The sequence below is a fragment of the Cucurbita pepo genome, chromosome LG02, assembly GCF_002806865.2.
Source record: "Cucurbita pepo subsp. pepo cultivar mu-cu-16 chromosome LG02, ASM280686v2, whole genome shotgun sequence".
In the NCBI taxonomy this organism is placed as follows: Eukaryota; Viridiplantae; Streptophyta; class Magnoliopsida; order Cucurbitales; family Cucurbitaceae; genus Cucurbita; species Cucurbita pepo.
Genome location: NC_036639.1, coordinates 1,013,880 through 1,026,766, shown reverse-complemented (window position 1 = coordinate 1,026,766; position 12,887 = coordinate 1,013,880). Strand labels below are relative to the sequence as shown.

At 36.8% G+C, this 12,887-nt stretch overlaps 2 protein-coding genes across 2 annotated transcripts; one reads left to right on the top strand and one right to left on the bottom strand.

Annotated features, from left to right (window-relative positions):
- Positions 1–2,507: 2,507 nt before the first annotated feature.
- On the top strand, positions 2,508–6,454 carry LOC111788388 (protein RICE SALT SENSITIVE 3-like). Its single transcript, XM_023668718.1, has 11 exons — positions 2,508–2,561; positions 2,673–2,767; positions 3,340–3,561; positions 3,664–3,736; positions 3,904–4,190; positions 4,294–4,347; positions 4,424–4,555; positions 4,664–4,772; positions 4,863–4,904; positions 4,992–5,048; positions 5,120–6,454. The coding sequence occupies exons 5-11, from the start codon at positions 4,042–4,044 to the stop codon at positions 5,708–5,710; spliced, it is 1,134 nt and encodes a 377-aa protein (XP_023524486.1). The 5' UTR covers positions 2,508–2,561; positions 2,673–2,767; positions 3,340–3,561; positions 3,664–3,736; positions 3,904–4,041; the 3' UTR covers positions 5,711–6,454.
- A 1,006-nt stretch (positions 6,455–7,460) lies between these two features.
- LOC111788700 (low-temperature-induced cysteine proteinase-like) lies at positions 7,461–11,468 on the bottom strand. The gene is made up of 5 exons (XM_023669143.1): positions 10,954–11,468; positions 8,730–8,965; positions 8,490–8,630; positions 7,945–8,394; positions 7,461–7,868 (listed from the first exon to the last, which is right to left on the bottom strand). The coding sequence occupies exons 1-5, from the start codon at positions 11,405–11,407 to the stop codon at positions 7,764–7,766; spliced, it is 1,386 nt and encodes a 461-aa protein (XP_023524911.1). The 5' UTR covers positions 11,408–11,468; the 3' UTR covers positions 7,461–7,763.
- Positions 11,469–12,887: the final 1,419 nt, after the last annotated feature.

Genomic DNA, 12,887 nt, shown 5'->3' with positions numbered 1-12,887 from the left:
TGATAATTGAGAAATGCTCATTAAATGTTCAATATAAAGTCCATCCATATAGGTCAATTAATCAAACTTGGCCCAATTCGTTTAATCCAATGAGTTAGCTTGTATGGATAAACTTGGCCTATTTTGTATATGTTGATGTATATGTCTATTACATATGTTATTAGTTTTTCATATACAATGTGCAGTCATTACAATGTATAGTATTGATATAGTTGAGAGTATTATGAATTTTGTTTATGATTCATATCCTGAACTTTTAAAACTCATATAGATATGACAAGGTATAATACTTATACAGTTAGGTGTATTATGAATTATATTTATGATTCGAATTCTGAACAAACCAAAATACAGAAAAAATTTGATGGTGGGGCAGAGACTCAAACAGTTCCCATATGGATACTGTTTTTCATAGGACGAACAAAAAGTAGGTAGCGGAGAAATACTAGAAAAGCTCTCAAATTAATCTACAACATCCTTCAACTTTGTGTTTAACAAAAGCATATAATTCAGACATCTTGAGGTGAGTTGTCAGCGTGGTGGAGGCGGGTAAATATCAGAGGGGTTCAAACCTAAAATTCAAGGAGGTTTAAACAGCCAATTAATTAGCGTTGCTGGATAGCAAAAGTAGTAAGAAAAAAACAATGAAGAAATGAAAATGTACCTGGTGGGTATTGTGGCAGAGGGTAGCCTAGAGGTGGGGTAGTGGTTGAATTATAGGCACAAGCAGGGGCAGCCGGTGAAGGAGATCCATACGGTAGGAATTGGGACCATTCAGCGGCGGGTCCTGTGCCATTTGGTTGTTGTGCCACAGCTGAATTGGGAGGATAGGAAGCATTTGGGCCAACAAAAGATGCAGGCCTCGGCGGCGGACGGGCGTCATACGGTAGGAGTTGGTACAATATCGGAGCTTGGGGTGTACCTACAGGAGCCGTAGAATCCAACGTTGGCGCTTCGTAGATTGAACCTTGGCCTTGAAACTGCGGCAAATCAAGATAAAAAGAAATAACTATTTGCGCTTGTGGTTTGTGGATAAAGAGATACAAGATATAGAGATTACCCTAGAACTGGGGGAAATTGCAATGTGAGTCGTATAGAGCCTGCGGGCCTTCCATCTGTACTGTGTAGAGTCCAGGTCGAGTCAACATAGCCATTGAAAAGTACTTGTTGCAGCTCAACTCTAAGGACGTTAAGAGGAAAGTTTGTGACACTCATGGTTAGGGGTAATTGAAAATCAACTGATGGTTAGCTCATCTCTGAATTAAGGTTGAGTCTTACCTTAGGAAGCCGAGAGCTTCTTCATTTCCCGAGGACCGATTGGTTAAGATCCAAATGTTCAATTCTACAACTCCTTCAATGAATTCGAAAACAAATTTCTCTTCAAAGATTGGGTGTGAGCCTCCACCTAACCATTTGATTCACACCGTAAGAATCCAATCCCAAATCCGAACTTAGATGAAACAAGAAAAGCATATATATACCAAAGCATGGTCTAGTCCTCTTCGTCGAACCACCATACATAAGGATGCATGAGTATTCTGTCGCAAAAGGCCCTCTGTCCTGCAAGTTGTAGCATCGATCAACTGTACAACCATTGAAAAAGGAAGAAAAAGACATCAAAATGAAATATTTTGTTTAAATAATTTTATACGGTGACTAAATATTGTGTTGCTTATACATAGTTGAGCACCTATGGTTATTATTATTATTATATAAATTGTCTTTAGTACTATTAAATTTGGAATAAAATAGTAAAAATACTGATGACTAAATAATTGTGTTGCTTATACATATAAAACGAAATAATAATCCTCTGAAATTTTCTTTATATTAATCCACGTAATCGGAAGATATTCACTTCCTTTCCATTGAGTTTGGAAATGGGCTTGAGTTTGGGCCTGGTCCTGGGCCTGGGCTGCAAAACACCATTCCCTCCCGTTTGAGGTATATTAAGGGGATTGGGCTGTATTACCCAAATAAAATACTCACTTTGAAAAACATTAAAAAAAAGGGGAAAAAAAAAGAGAGAGAGAATGTTTTACACCACTTTTCTGAGTGTAATTCTAGTTTTTAGGAACTAAAACCATCCGCCAAGCTTCGAGCCTCGGCCGCATTCCTTTGTGAAAGATGTGATAAAAGGGCGTGGAGTTGTCGTCTGCGGCTGGGATTAGCCAAACATGCACGGAAGGTGTTTGTTATAATGTCAAATTCAAAGAGGCGGAGAAATGGTGGCAGAGGGCCAAGCCACGGGCCTGGACTATTATGATTGATGAAATGTAGACTGCTTTCTTTGCCCAAATTATGGTAGCTATCAACGTAAATTTAGCTGCTTTAGTAATGGGGGGCATCTTCCCAACATTGTGTTTCTTTCGCCAGAACCAGTAGCCCCATCCAATGCCCTATTATGCGCGGTTTGAAAGTGATAATAATGGTGCAATAAGACCTTATCCTTTATTATATAGGGTACTGTTAGCTTGGCATTAATGTGGCTGCTTTCAGGTTCAACGATTGCCAATGTGATAGAACTTCAGGATGGCAATTTATTGCTGCTATGATATTGGGTGGGTAAAATTGTATTTGTTTACTCGTAGTGAATGGACAAAAGATATGACATCTTGGAGACCCATTCAATTGAGATTTGTTACTTATTTCGGCTATCTTCGTTTATACAGTGCAGGATGAGGATAGGGTGTCTGCAAAATGGTGGAGGGGTCATACTGTGAAAGTGCATGGTGCTCCTTCTCCCTCATAAATTCGTGGTGGACCAGTATTTTCTCATCTCTTTATGTCTTTCTTTGTTGTTTACTGTGCTAGATTTGTCAGCTTTTAGCATGCTTAATTGGCCATTTGATTACTTGCTACCAAATAATGCTGGGATAGATGAGGTGTATTATTGGATATAGAGTCCCTTTGAGCTTAATTAGCCATAAACATATTGATTGACTAACATATTTGCTCGAAAAGTTATCATTTCCCATTCATCTATTTCTATTCTGGGAAAGCAGGGCACTTCACTCAATTCTCATAGCATTACTAGACGCAGTCAACTTAGAATAGATGAAAGAACAATAATTGTTGCAGGGCTAAGGTTGCGGATGGATAGATATTATGCCAGCTAAGCGATGTTGACAAGAGAAGAAGATTTACCTTTCGAATAGAATCCATCCAGAATAATTATTTTTTGAAAAATCATAATTTCCTTCAATAATAGTTTTCTAACCCCAATACTTTAGGAAAAGTTCTCTCAGACTTTATGATATATCTGTATGTCCCCTTCAAGATCTACCGAGTGTTTATGGAAATTTATCAAATATTTAAGAACTTCATCCGTTCTTGCAGAAAATTTAGCAGGCCGGTTTCAGCAAAGCAATTGATACCATGGATTGTTTCTGTCCATGTAAATGAAGCATGAGACTGGAGAGCGTGAGAAGACCAGAGCTGTCTTGTGTCTTGTATGGTGGGCCGACATAAGGACGAAGTTTGGTGCAATTTGAATCCGATGGAGCTTTCTTGAGGACCACATCACCTACAATAGACAATTTTTTATGCAGACATTTGCCGGTAATGAGTGTTAAATGATGTATTTTTTGGGAAACAGAACCTTGAATTATATACATTCCTTAACATGCATGTTTGGTTTTCCTGCCCCTTAAATTATATCAGGAATTAAGTTGCATCGGAAAGTTCCTCCAACGTTTATTGACGTGCAAATATGTATTGGAGAAAAATGGAAGTGGTGAGTTGATAATGAATTCTTTTACAGCTACCAAATTTTGATGAGATTAAGTAGAGTTCACAGTTTTCCCATATGAATAGTTGTAAGAGGATCACAATTTTTTTTTTTAATTTTAATATTATTATTTTGTGGCAAAATCACTACCACAACATAAATAATATGTACAGCCAGGACTAGGAGGAGGTTGAAGCGTGTTTCCCACACTAATTGCCAGCGAGTAGGTGTGTTAAATACCATGATTGCTCTTTCCACTTAATTGTGAAGAGAAAGACGAGTACAGAACCAGTCGGTTTTCTTTCAGTGAAATGGAAAGTGGCCTTCCCATGCTTAACTGTCTGTTACAACACACTTTAAGGAGTCTATGTTTGTCATCAGAATCTTGTAGCTCTACCTCTTCCAAGTGGGTTTACGCCATTTTCTGGAGGATCCTCCCTAGAAACTTTCCTCCACCCAAGTAAGAGAACTAAAAACTCAAGTGACCATGGAAGTGATGAGTGATGGATGAGTAGTATTCTGATTCATAAGATATTTTCCCCACATCTTTTGCTTTGTTGCAGGTGGGAGTTCGGTGGGAGTGCTCTTGATCGCTCTAAAGGAAACAAGAGGAACTGGTATGTATAGACCAATATGATAATTTTGTTAGGAATCTTGACTGCTTATGAAGTTTATGAGTTGTATTTATCTCAGGATTCTTGTTTGGGAAGATGGATTTTGTGATTTCCATGAATGTGAAAAAGCAGCAAGTGGATGTATTGCAGGGAGGTTTGGACTTGATCTCTTCTTCAAAATGTCTCATGAGGTTTACAGTTATGGAGAAGGGTGAGAGAAATCAAACCTTTATGTAAAATTTGAACAGTTCTAAAGTATCGTTAGGAACCTCTTGGATACATTCATCAGAGAATCTGTATGTCCTTGGTTACATTACAGGTTAGTGGGAAAAGTTGGAGCAGATAATAGTCATAAATGGGTTTTCAGAGATAACGCAACTGAAAGTGATCCGAACCTCATCTCCTCGTGGAACTCATCCATTGAGCCTGTATGCGAACTTTTTCCTTTTTGAGGGAAAATAATGTCAGGTAAATTCTATGGATAACATTCTTGACGTTTCCACTTTATTCATGTGCAGCAACCTCGAGCATGGGAATCTCAATTTAAATCAGGCATTCAGGTACTATTCTACAAACTTAACTTGGCATTAGCAAAACACGGCAGTGTAAACGATCACTTCCAGCTTATCAGATACTTCTTTTTGTAGACAATTGCGGTCTTTGCTGTACGAGAAGGCGTAGTTCAATTGGGCTCTTTTGATAAGGTTTCGCCTTACCTTTTCTTCTTTTAGGTCGCTTTTTGCCAAGTTACACAGATTGATGGTTTCTTTTGCAGGTCCAGGAAGATCTCAATTTAGTGATTAATGTACAGAGGAAATTCAGCTACCTGCATAGCATGCCAGGTATTTTTGCGGTTCAAAGGCCCTACCTTCCTAGCCAACATCCATACGTTTTAAAGCCAGATGTCCAGATGATCGAAAACCAATCAACTGGGTTGAAGCGATTGTTCAGCTCCATGCTTGATGAATCTTCTATCAAATCCATCAACTTAGGCTGGAACACCCCACAACATCCCTCGGCTTCTGGATCGCCAGTGTGGCCAATCCCACCTCTTCTTCCTTCCACTTCATGCAGTCTTAGAACTTTTAAATCAAAGTTGCCTTCTAATAGTACCCCACGTTGTGAAGCCAATGAATGTTTCAATTCAGTTCAACTCATGTCCATTAACCACCCAAACCCGAATACAATGAAGGCTACCAACTCAGAAGTGAAGATAGAAACCTCCAGCCAGTTAGATGCAGCCCAAGAAACAGAAGAGAAACCAAGTTGGAAAAACCCTGGTCGTCTGGGGTTTGAGGATGGGATGGTGACAGAATTGGGATTCAGACTTGGAGAGACAAGTCAAAATGGTCTAAGCCTCAATTAATCAAGGAAAAGTATCCTTGCAACACATTATTGTCACAGAAAGGATGAATTTGGTACTTGCATGGATTTGGATGGTTGGTTAGGAGGCACCGAAATTGTATAATCACTTTTTTGAGTTATCTGTTAACAAAAATATCTAGCCACTTAAGTAGCTTAATTAGAAAACAAAGATGCCTTCATCTTTGATATCTGTCTTTGATGTTATTATTAGCATGGTCAGTGGTGGGAAATGAAATGCCTTTCAGCCGTAGTACTTGAAATTGAAAGCAGAACGGATTAGTTTGTGGCATTGGCTGCTGTGCATTATCTGCACTGTTAAGTGTTGTTATTTGAGGATCAAAGGGTGAATGTACGTGATAGTGATGATAAAGGGATCCATCCATTCATTGGGGGCAGAGTGGGGTTCCACTCCGATGGCCTATCCCAATCCTTCTGCAGGTAGTAGTAGTAGTGCACCATAGGCAATGGTCCCCTGGAAACAAATTGGAAGAGAGAGGCATGACAAGAGAGTGTTAGAATTTGGGTCAAGTTGTCTTTCCCATATGAATACCCATCACCCGACACAATGGATGGTCCCAGCCATTTAGCTTTTTAGTTTCTTTCTATTCTTCTTTTTCATCTTTATGGAGCTATGATATGAATACGAGTTGCTGCTTGTGGGGTCGCTTCCTATTTAATTAAAAGCTGATGATATGTACCATTGTCTTGGCTAAAGATCTTTGGAAATAGATTTTGTTTCTCTTAAGTCTTATGGGAATTATTTAGTTGCTACTTTTGTCGCCTAGAATTTCAATGTTAGAATGATTGTATGATGCGAGTAGATAGGGTTATGGAACACTGTCTTTTGTCTTCTCTTTCTCTTTTTTCAACACTTCTCTGGTTGAAGTTTTTCTGAAGGGAGACTCTGGACTCAAATGTTTAATTGGACTCAAATGTTTAATTGGATAATTTGATTGTAGTGATTGATGTGTTGCAGCAATATGACATGTTATTTATGAGTAAGTTGAAATGTTATTTATGAGTAAGTTGAAGTAGGCAATCACCTATTTCTATAATGTGCATTGATATTACAAATTATCATGTAGGCCTAATGGTGCCACATCTCTAATACCTTTATTTATTTATTTATTCTTTTTGATATTTCTTTCTAGTTTCCTAAACTCTTCTTTTATCCTTATCCTCATTCCTTATCTGAAAATTTTGCTGTAGCCTTGGCTTAAACCTATCGATAGCATGTATTGTCATTTTTGAATTTTCTCTTCTCAGCTTTCCTTCAAGGTTTTTAGAAATAGGCAGAGGTTTCTACACCTCTATAAGGAACGTGTAGTAGATAATAATATTCTTACTCCTGACCAAAAACCTTTTTCACGACTTTTTCTCTCCCACGATCGACATCGACAGACATACAATCATATAATATATGGAATAGAAGACAGCAAGAATCCAAGGAGTAAAAATCCCTCAAATTTCTTGTCCTAATGCTTCCATGGCCTACACAATAAATTCCTCAGAAATACTTTTTTTGTTTCCATCGATGTTCGATGTGGCCAGCCCGTGCACTATTAAGCTCACCGCCAACCATAATTTTTGTTCATGGAAGGTAAATTTGAACTTCGCCACAATCTCTTCAGAATTCTATGACATGTTTTTCATCTTCCAAAATGTTCAAAGTTGCACAAACCAAACCATCCTACGGACTGTTTTTCTTCCAGAGCTCAAGACAGATATTAAAAGCTAAAACCAGTTCAAAATACCTTTGAAATGATACAACACATCATTATTAATGCACAGCCCCAATGGTGCTGGATTCAGAATTCTACACAGAGAGAGCTAATAATATTAATTTGACAACAATTAGTCTCTGTTTCAAATGTTCATATTCAAATAAGTCCTATATACAATAATCATGGTGTGATAACTTAAACGACCATTGAACTAAAATGTGTGAAACCGGGAGGCATGCAATACGAGAAACACAGGCCTTGGAGAGTATCGATTCAATAGTGTAAACAAGCCTGTCTTTCATTCTTAACCCCCAGAAAGCTGCAATCTTTTTAAGCGCTGCTCTTTCCAACAGCCACATCTCCGAATGCCCACGATGGTTTGGCTGCAGCTGTAGTGCGCCTCATCGCCTTCACTCCGAAAACATCATTCTTCCCCTGCACGACAAAATATAAGTTCAGTCTTCAGAAATTTTCCACTAGCTTTAAAGCAATGGAAAATGAAGCCATGTACCTTCAAGCAGGTTCCAGCACGGACGTTACAGATGGGAAAGTCATGGGGGCAGCAGCTGTAATGGTCATCACAGCAGGTGGCGCTCTCAAGTGGACAGCATCCCCATTCAAGGCACAGGTTTGAGAACTCAAAGATGCAGCAGCAGGTTTCAGCGGCGGGACAGGTGTAATATTCATCGCATACAGATGGTGGTTTCACCGGACTTGGAGGAGTTGGGCCTGGATTTGGTGGGTTTGGTCCATTTTTAGTGGGGTAGGAAGGCTCCATTGCAATCCCACAGAGACCTGTTGGGGAATCAATGTTACGTTGCATCCTGATGTAGCCATGTTCACCCCAGCTCCCGCCCCATGAGTTTCTCACAATCCAGTAATCAACGCCCCCTTCAGACCCGTATCCAACTACATTAACACCATGGTCCAAATTTGTTCCACACTTTCCAGTGAATATACCCTAAACACATACACATACCACAAATCAGACCCTTTCTCGAAGTGTAAATAAAAAAGAAGAAGAAAAGCAAAACTTCATAGAAATGGAGGCTATACCGATTGATATAACTGGAAACTTCTACCACCTCCTTCGATGGCAACAGCCACAACCTGATTAGCGGCAGCTTTTTGCAGTGCTTTCTCATCGTTTACAGGAACGTCTTCATAGCCATCAATTGAAACGACCCTAGCATTTTTCTGAAGAAAGACCAACACAACACAAAGATGATCAATCAGATATCAAAATATGCTTGGGTGTGCAAAAGGGAAAGTGATAAGTTGAGTGGCAATAGAGACCTTATATTGGATGCAGGAGCTATCAAAGCCGTTGTAAGGATAATCTTCCTCGGTGTCAATGCCACCGTTGTTGATGATGAACTCGAAGGCATAATCCATTAAGCCTCCATTGCAACCTTCGTTATAAGAAGTGTCACAATCCACCAGCTCCTGTTCTGATAAACTTACCAAGTCGCCTGTAACAACCTGGTTTATGCCTTCCACAGCAGCTATAGTTGAGAACGCCCAGCAACTCCCTTCATATCAACTTCAACAATTAGCATACTTCTAGTGACCAATGACCATATCTCGTCAAGAGTATAATTTAGAAAATAATAACTAAGCTAAATATATGATTTTGATTAATCCCTAATATATCTTAAACGTTTTAATTTCCTCTTTAATTATACCATTTTTTATTGGTTAACGTTGAATTGATTTATGATACTAAGTTCAGAAACATTTAAGAGCGAAAATAGGTCAGAACTTATTTTCCTCTTGAAAGCCTAAGTTTTCATCTTAATTTCTAGAACATGCCCTATAAATTTCCCATCAGCCAATTCTAATATTCACAGACAAAACATATATAGTTCATAAATGTTAAAATAGAAAACATTAAATCAAAAATATATTAATAATTAGGGGCTAAACTAAATACATACTCCAAGGACGCAAACACATATTTAGCCGCTAATATCAAATCTAATAATGATTCAAATCTTCGAAGTTCTATTTTATGTGAAGTATAATACTAAATTACTTTTTTTTAATGTTAAAATAACTATAAATATATTAAAAATACTCCAATATTTTCTCGATCTATAATAAAATATCTATATAAGGTATCTAAAACCATCACCTTAATATGATATTTTAATTGAACAAATATAATAATTAGGATGAGTGTAATCAACACCTAAGAAGATGGCAATAGCCCAGTCACAAAAGTCACACATAAAAATCAAAATCATACAACATGTCCATTTTGTCTAGTTCCTTTCAATAAAGTCTATTTATGTCGTGAATTTAGTTCATTATGATCTTTATACTTCTAAAATATCTATTTTAGCTTCATATTTCAAAGTGACTGCTTTACTTTTCTATTTTCATTTTTATCTTATTTTCTAATCACAATTATAATGTAACCATATATTCAATCAATTTCTTGAAAGTTTGTAACACCTCTACATTAAAGGATTCCTTTTTCTTTATTGTGCATACAATGTATTAGAAATTTGCAAATAAGATTAAAATAATAATTTATAAAAACACAAAGGACCAAAAAACCGAAGGTAGATAACCAATATAAGACTAATACATATATGGTCAAGCAATCAATCAATATGGTCTCAAAAAAAGGAAGAAAGAAATCAATTAATGTACCAATTGCATAAAATAAAAGCACACTAATTATCGCCATCAAAATTCAACCACTATATAATAATTTTTTTAGAACAAAAAAAAAAAAAAAAAAAAAAAAAAAAAAAAAAAANTATTTGAAAACAAGTAAAGAGACCCATTCAAATATCTCATGAGTAAAGGTATACCAAAAGGTCATTGAGCGGGGCCAGTGCAGGCGGAAGATAAAGCTGCTCCATTCCACGAGCAACCCATAAAGCTAATCAGTGAAAGCACCCAACGCCAACACCGATAATCCCGAGTTCACCAAAATCAATCTCCTTACAGATTTTCGAATTTTCAATTCCAATTTACTTAGCTAAATCATTGCAACCATGTTGCATGCCATCCTTTATTAGGCAGATTCAATTTCCTTTAAAATTGAATGATACTATTGAAATTACCCGATCCCTGTTTTCCCTTCTTTAAAAGAAATAATAAAAAAGAATAATCCATATTCTTCCCAATAATTGGTCAAATGGTCACATATTCCAAAAGTACCAAAACAAAATTTATGTTATACTAAATGGATAAAAACAAAGGCAGCGGCAAGCAGCAAAAAGAAAAAAAAAAAGTCGTTAGCCCAAAGTTTCGATCGACCTTTCAAGAACTATCATAGCAATCGATTAGTGACAATACTATCACTAATTAAAGTTAAATAGTTATAACCCACTGTAATTTATACTAGTTACTGAAGTTGCGTGAGTATGTGCCAAATATAGCATCGTGAAAGAACAGAAGAGAAAGTAAGCGAAAAGAGAAAAAGGAAAAGACAGAAAATTCAGAGTAAAAACAGGAAAGCTACTAAATATTGAAATTGGAAGAATCCGAGAAAAGAGGAAGTTACCGCAGCTTCCCTGGTCCTTAACGGGAACGACGGCTCCTTTCTCCCTCCAATCGACAGAGTCGGGAAGTTTATCCCCAAGGCGAGGCTGATAGCGACTGCTCGTCTTGTTTCTCCTTGAACCAGCGGCGAATCTGGTTCCCAAGTACTTGGATCGGTACTCGGCATTGGTCAGATCTGCAAATACGTTCAAACCTAAACGGTAGGGCAAATTTTGGGCGTTGATTTCGTCGATGTACTTAAGATTATCCTTGAAGATCTCGAATCGATCATCCCGCTGTCCTCTGAGGCCGTTCCGCAACTTCCCATGCTTAGCACGCCACTGGTCATAGAGCGCCATCACCTCCTCATCCGTCCTCTCGGAGATGATCGAAGAAGCCAAAGCCAAGGCCGACGATAAAGTTATGATAACGAAGAACAGGAGAGGCATAATCTGCGAAGATCGGTAGGTCCCCATTTCTGTAGCTCGTTTGTTTGAGGAGGAAGAAAGTGTTGAAGAAAGTGTTGAAGAAAGTGGAAGAGGGGACGACTTTAAATACACAAATTAGTGTTCATCGATGCATTATTAAAAATAAATAAATAAATAAAATATTGAGATAAATGAATTATANGTTAGGAAGAAATGGGCGAATAGGACGAAAACACTTGGGTACCTAGCCACGGAAGCTGGTAATCGGGTCAACCCGTACCCGGCCTAGTAATCGGGTCAAGTCCTTGGGAGGTTGGGCGATTTACAGTGGACTTTGTGGGGGATGAAAGTATGCGTATTTTTTTATTAAATTTCGCCATCGTGAGTCACGTGTATACACCATTCCTTACTCCTTAAGCTACAAAATAATTCATGCCATCCTTATTGTTTTTTTAAATATTAAGTAATTCATATTTTAAAACACATAATTTTTTTTAAATCCTTTTTTCTTTTTTTTTTTATCTTGAATATCAATCAGAGCTTTAAGACATAAATAATCAAACCGGATAATTTGGATTTGAGCGAGTCAGGATTGGCCACGTCGTTCTAATATTGAATGGTTTGTATCGATACAGAAACTACTCCGTGGGCCCCACATACTTTATAGATACCGACCAATGAAATTTACTCTTTATTATAAATTTAGGTATTTTGAAATTTTTACAAGTTTGAGATAAAATTTGTAATTTAATCTAATTTACATTTGTCTCCTTACTCCATGCATTGACATTGCTATCTTCCTCTTTGCCCATTTCTGTAATTTCCCCTCTCTTATATTTTAATAGATCCATTATAAGATTTCCTTCCAAATTATCCGCTACTTAATTGTAATTAATTAATTAATTTAATTTTCGTGCTTTCCTCATGGTTGTGGGAATTCCAATGAGGATTAAAGAAATATTCTTTACAGATTTCAATACAACAACCTGGTTTAATATTCTTTTTCAATGAAAATATTTTTTAATTTGTAGTACTAAATAATCCATTCAATTTAATTTTAAATAAAATAATATTTTTTTAAACCCATGAACTATTAGTAACGTTTAAGATGTAACGATTGTAACAGCAAACTGTCCCATCCATGGCTTCAAGATATTTAACTTCATTGTCTTCATAGCTCTTATGGTGGGTCTCGACCTCAATTATGTCAAACCATATTGTTATTTTAAACCTAAACTAATGTTTGACATAAATTATAGTTTTATATTTTATTATAAAGTTAAAAATTTACATCTAATGTTAAATTAAATTTATTTATAGAACAAAATATGGATTAGAGTGATTAGTGGAGATATTTGTCTAAAGGGGATCCATTTTTATTTTCTTTTAATAATATGTTATAAAACTCAAAGCCTAATGTTTTTTATATATAAAAAATTTGCAATATAGGGAACATGTCCTTATTAAATTATAGAAATCCAGCTCGGTTTTTTTTTTTTTTTTTTTTTTTTTTTTTTTTTTTTTTTTT

Coding starts and splice junctions, on each gene's coding strand:
- LOC111788388 (XM_023668718.1), top strand. CDS start 4,042: ATGGAAAGTGGCCTTCCCATGCTTAACTGTCTGTTACAACACACTTTA. Junction 4,773..4,862: donor GGAACTCATCCATTGAGCCT/GTATGCGAACTT, acceptor ATTCATGTGCAG/CAACCTCGAGCATGGGAATC. Junction 5,049..5,119: donor AATTGGGCTCTTTTGATAAG/GTTTCGCCTTAC, acceptor TTTCTTTTGCAG/GTCCAGGAAGATCTCAATTT.
- LOC111788700 (XM_023669143.1), bottom strand. CDS start 11,407: ATGGGGACCTACCGATCTTCGCAGATTATGCCTCTCCTGTTCTTCGTT. Junction 8,395..8,489: donor GTTTCCAGTTATATCAATCG/GTATAGCCTCCA, acceptor GTATGTGTTTAG/GGTATATTCACTGGAAAGTG. Junction 7,869..7,944: donor GTGCTGGAACCTGCTTGAAG/GTACATGGCTTC, acceptor TTTGTCGTGCAG/GGGAAGAATGATGTTTTCGG.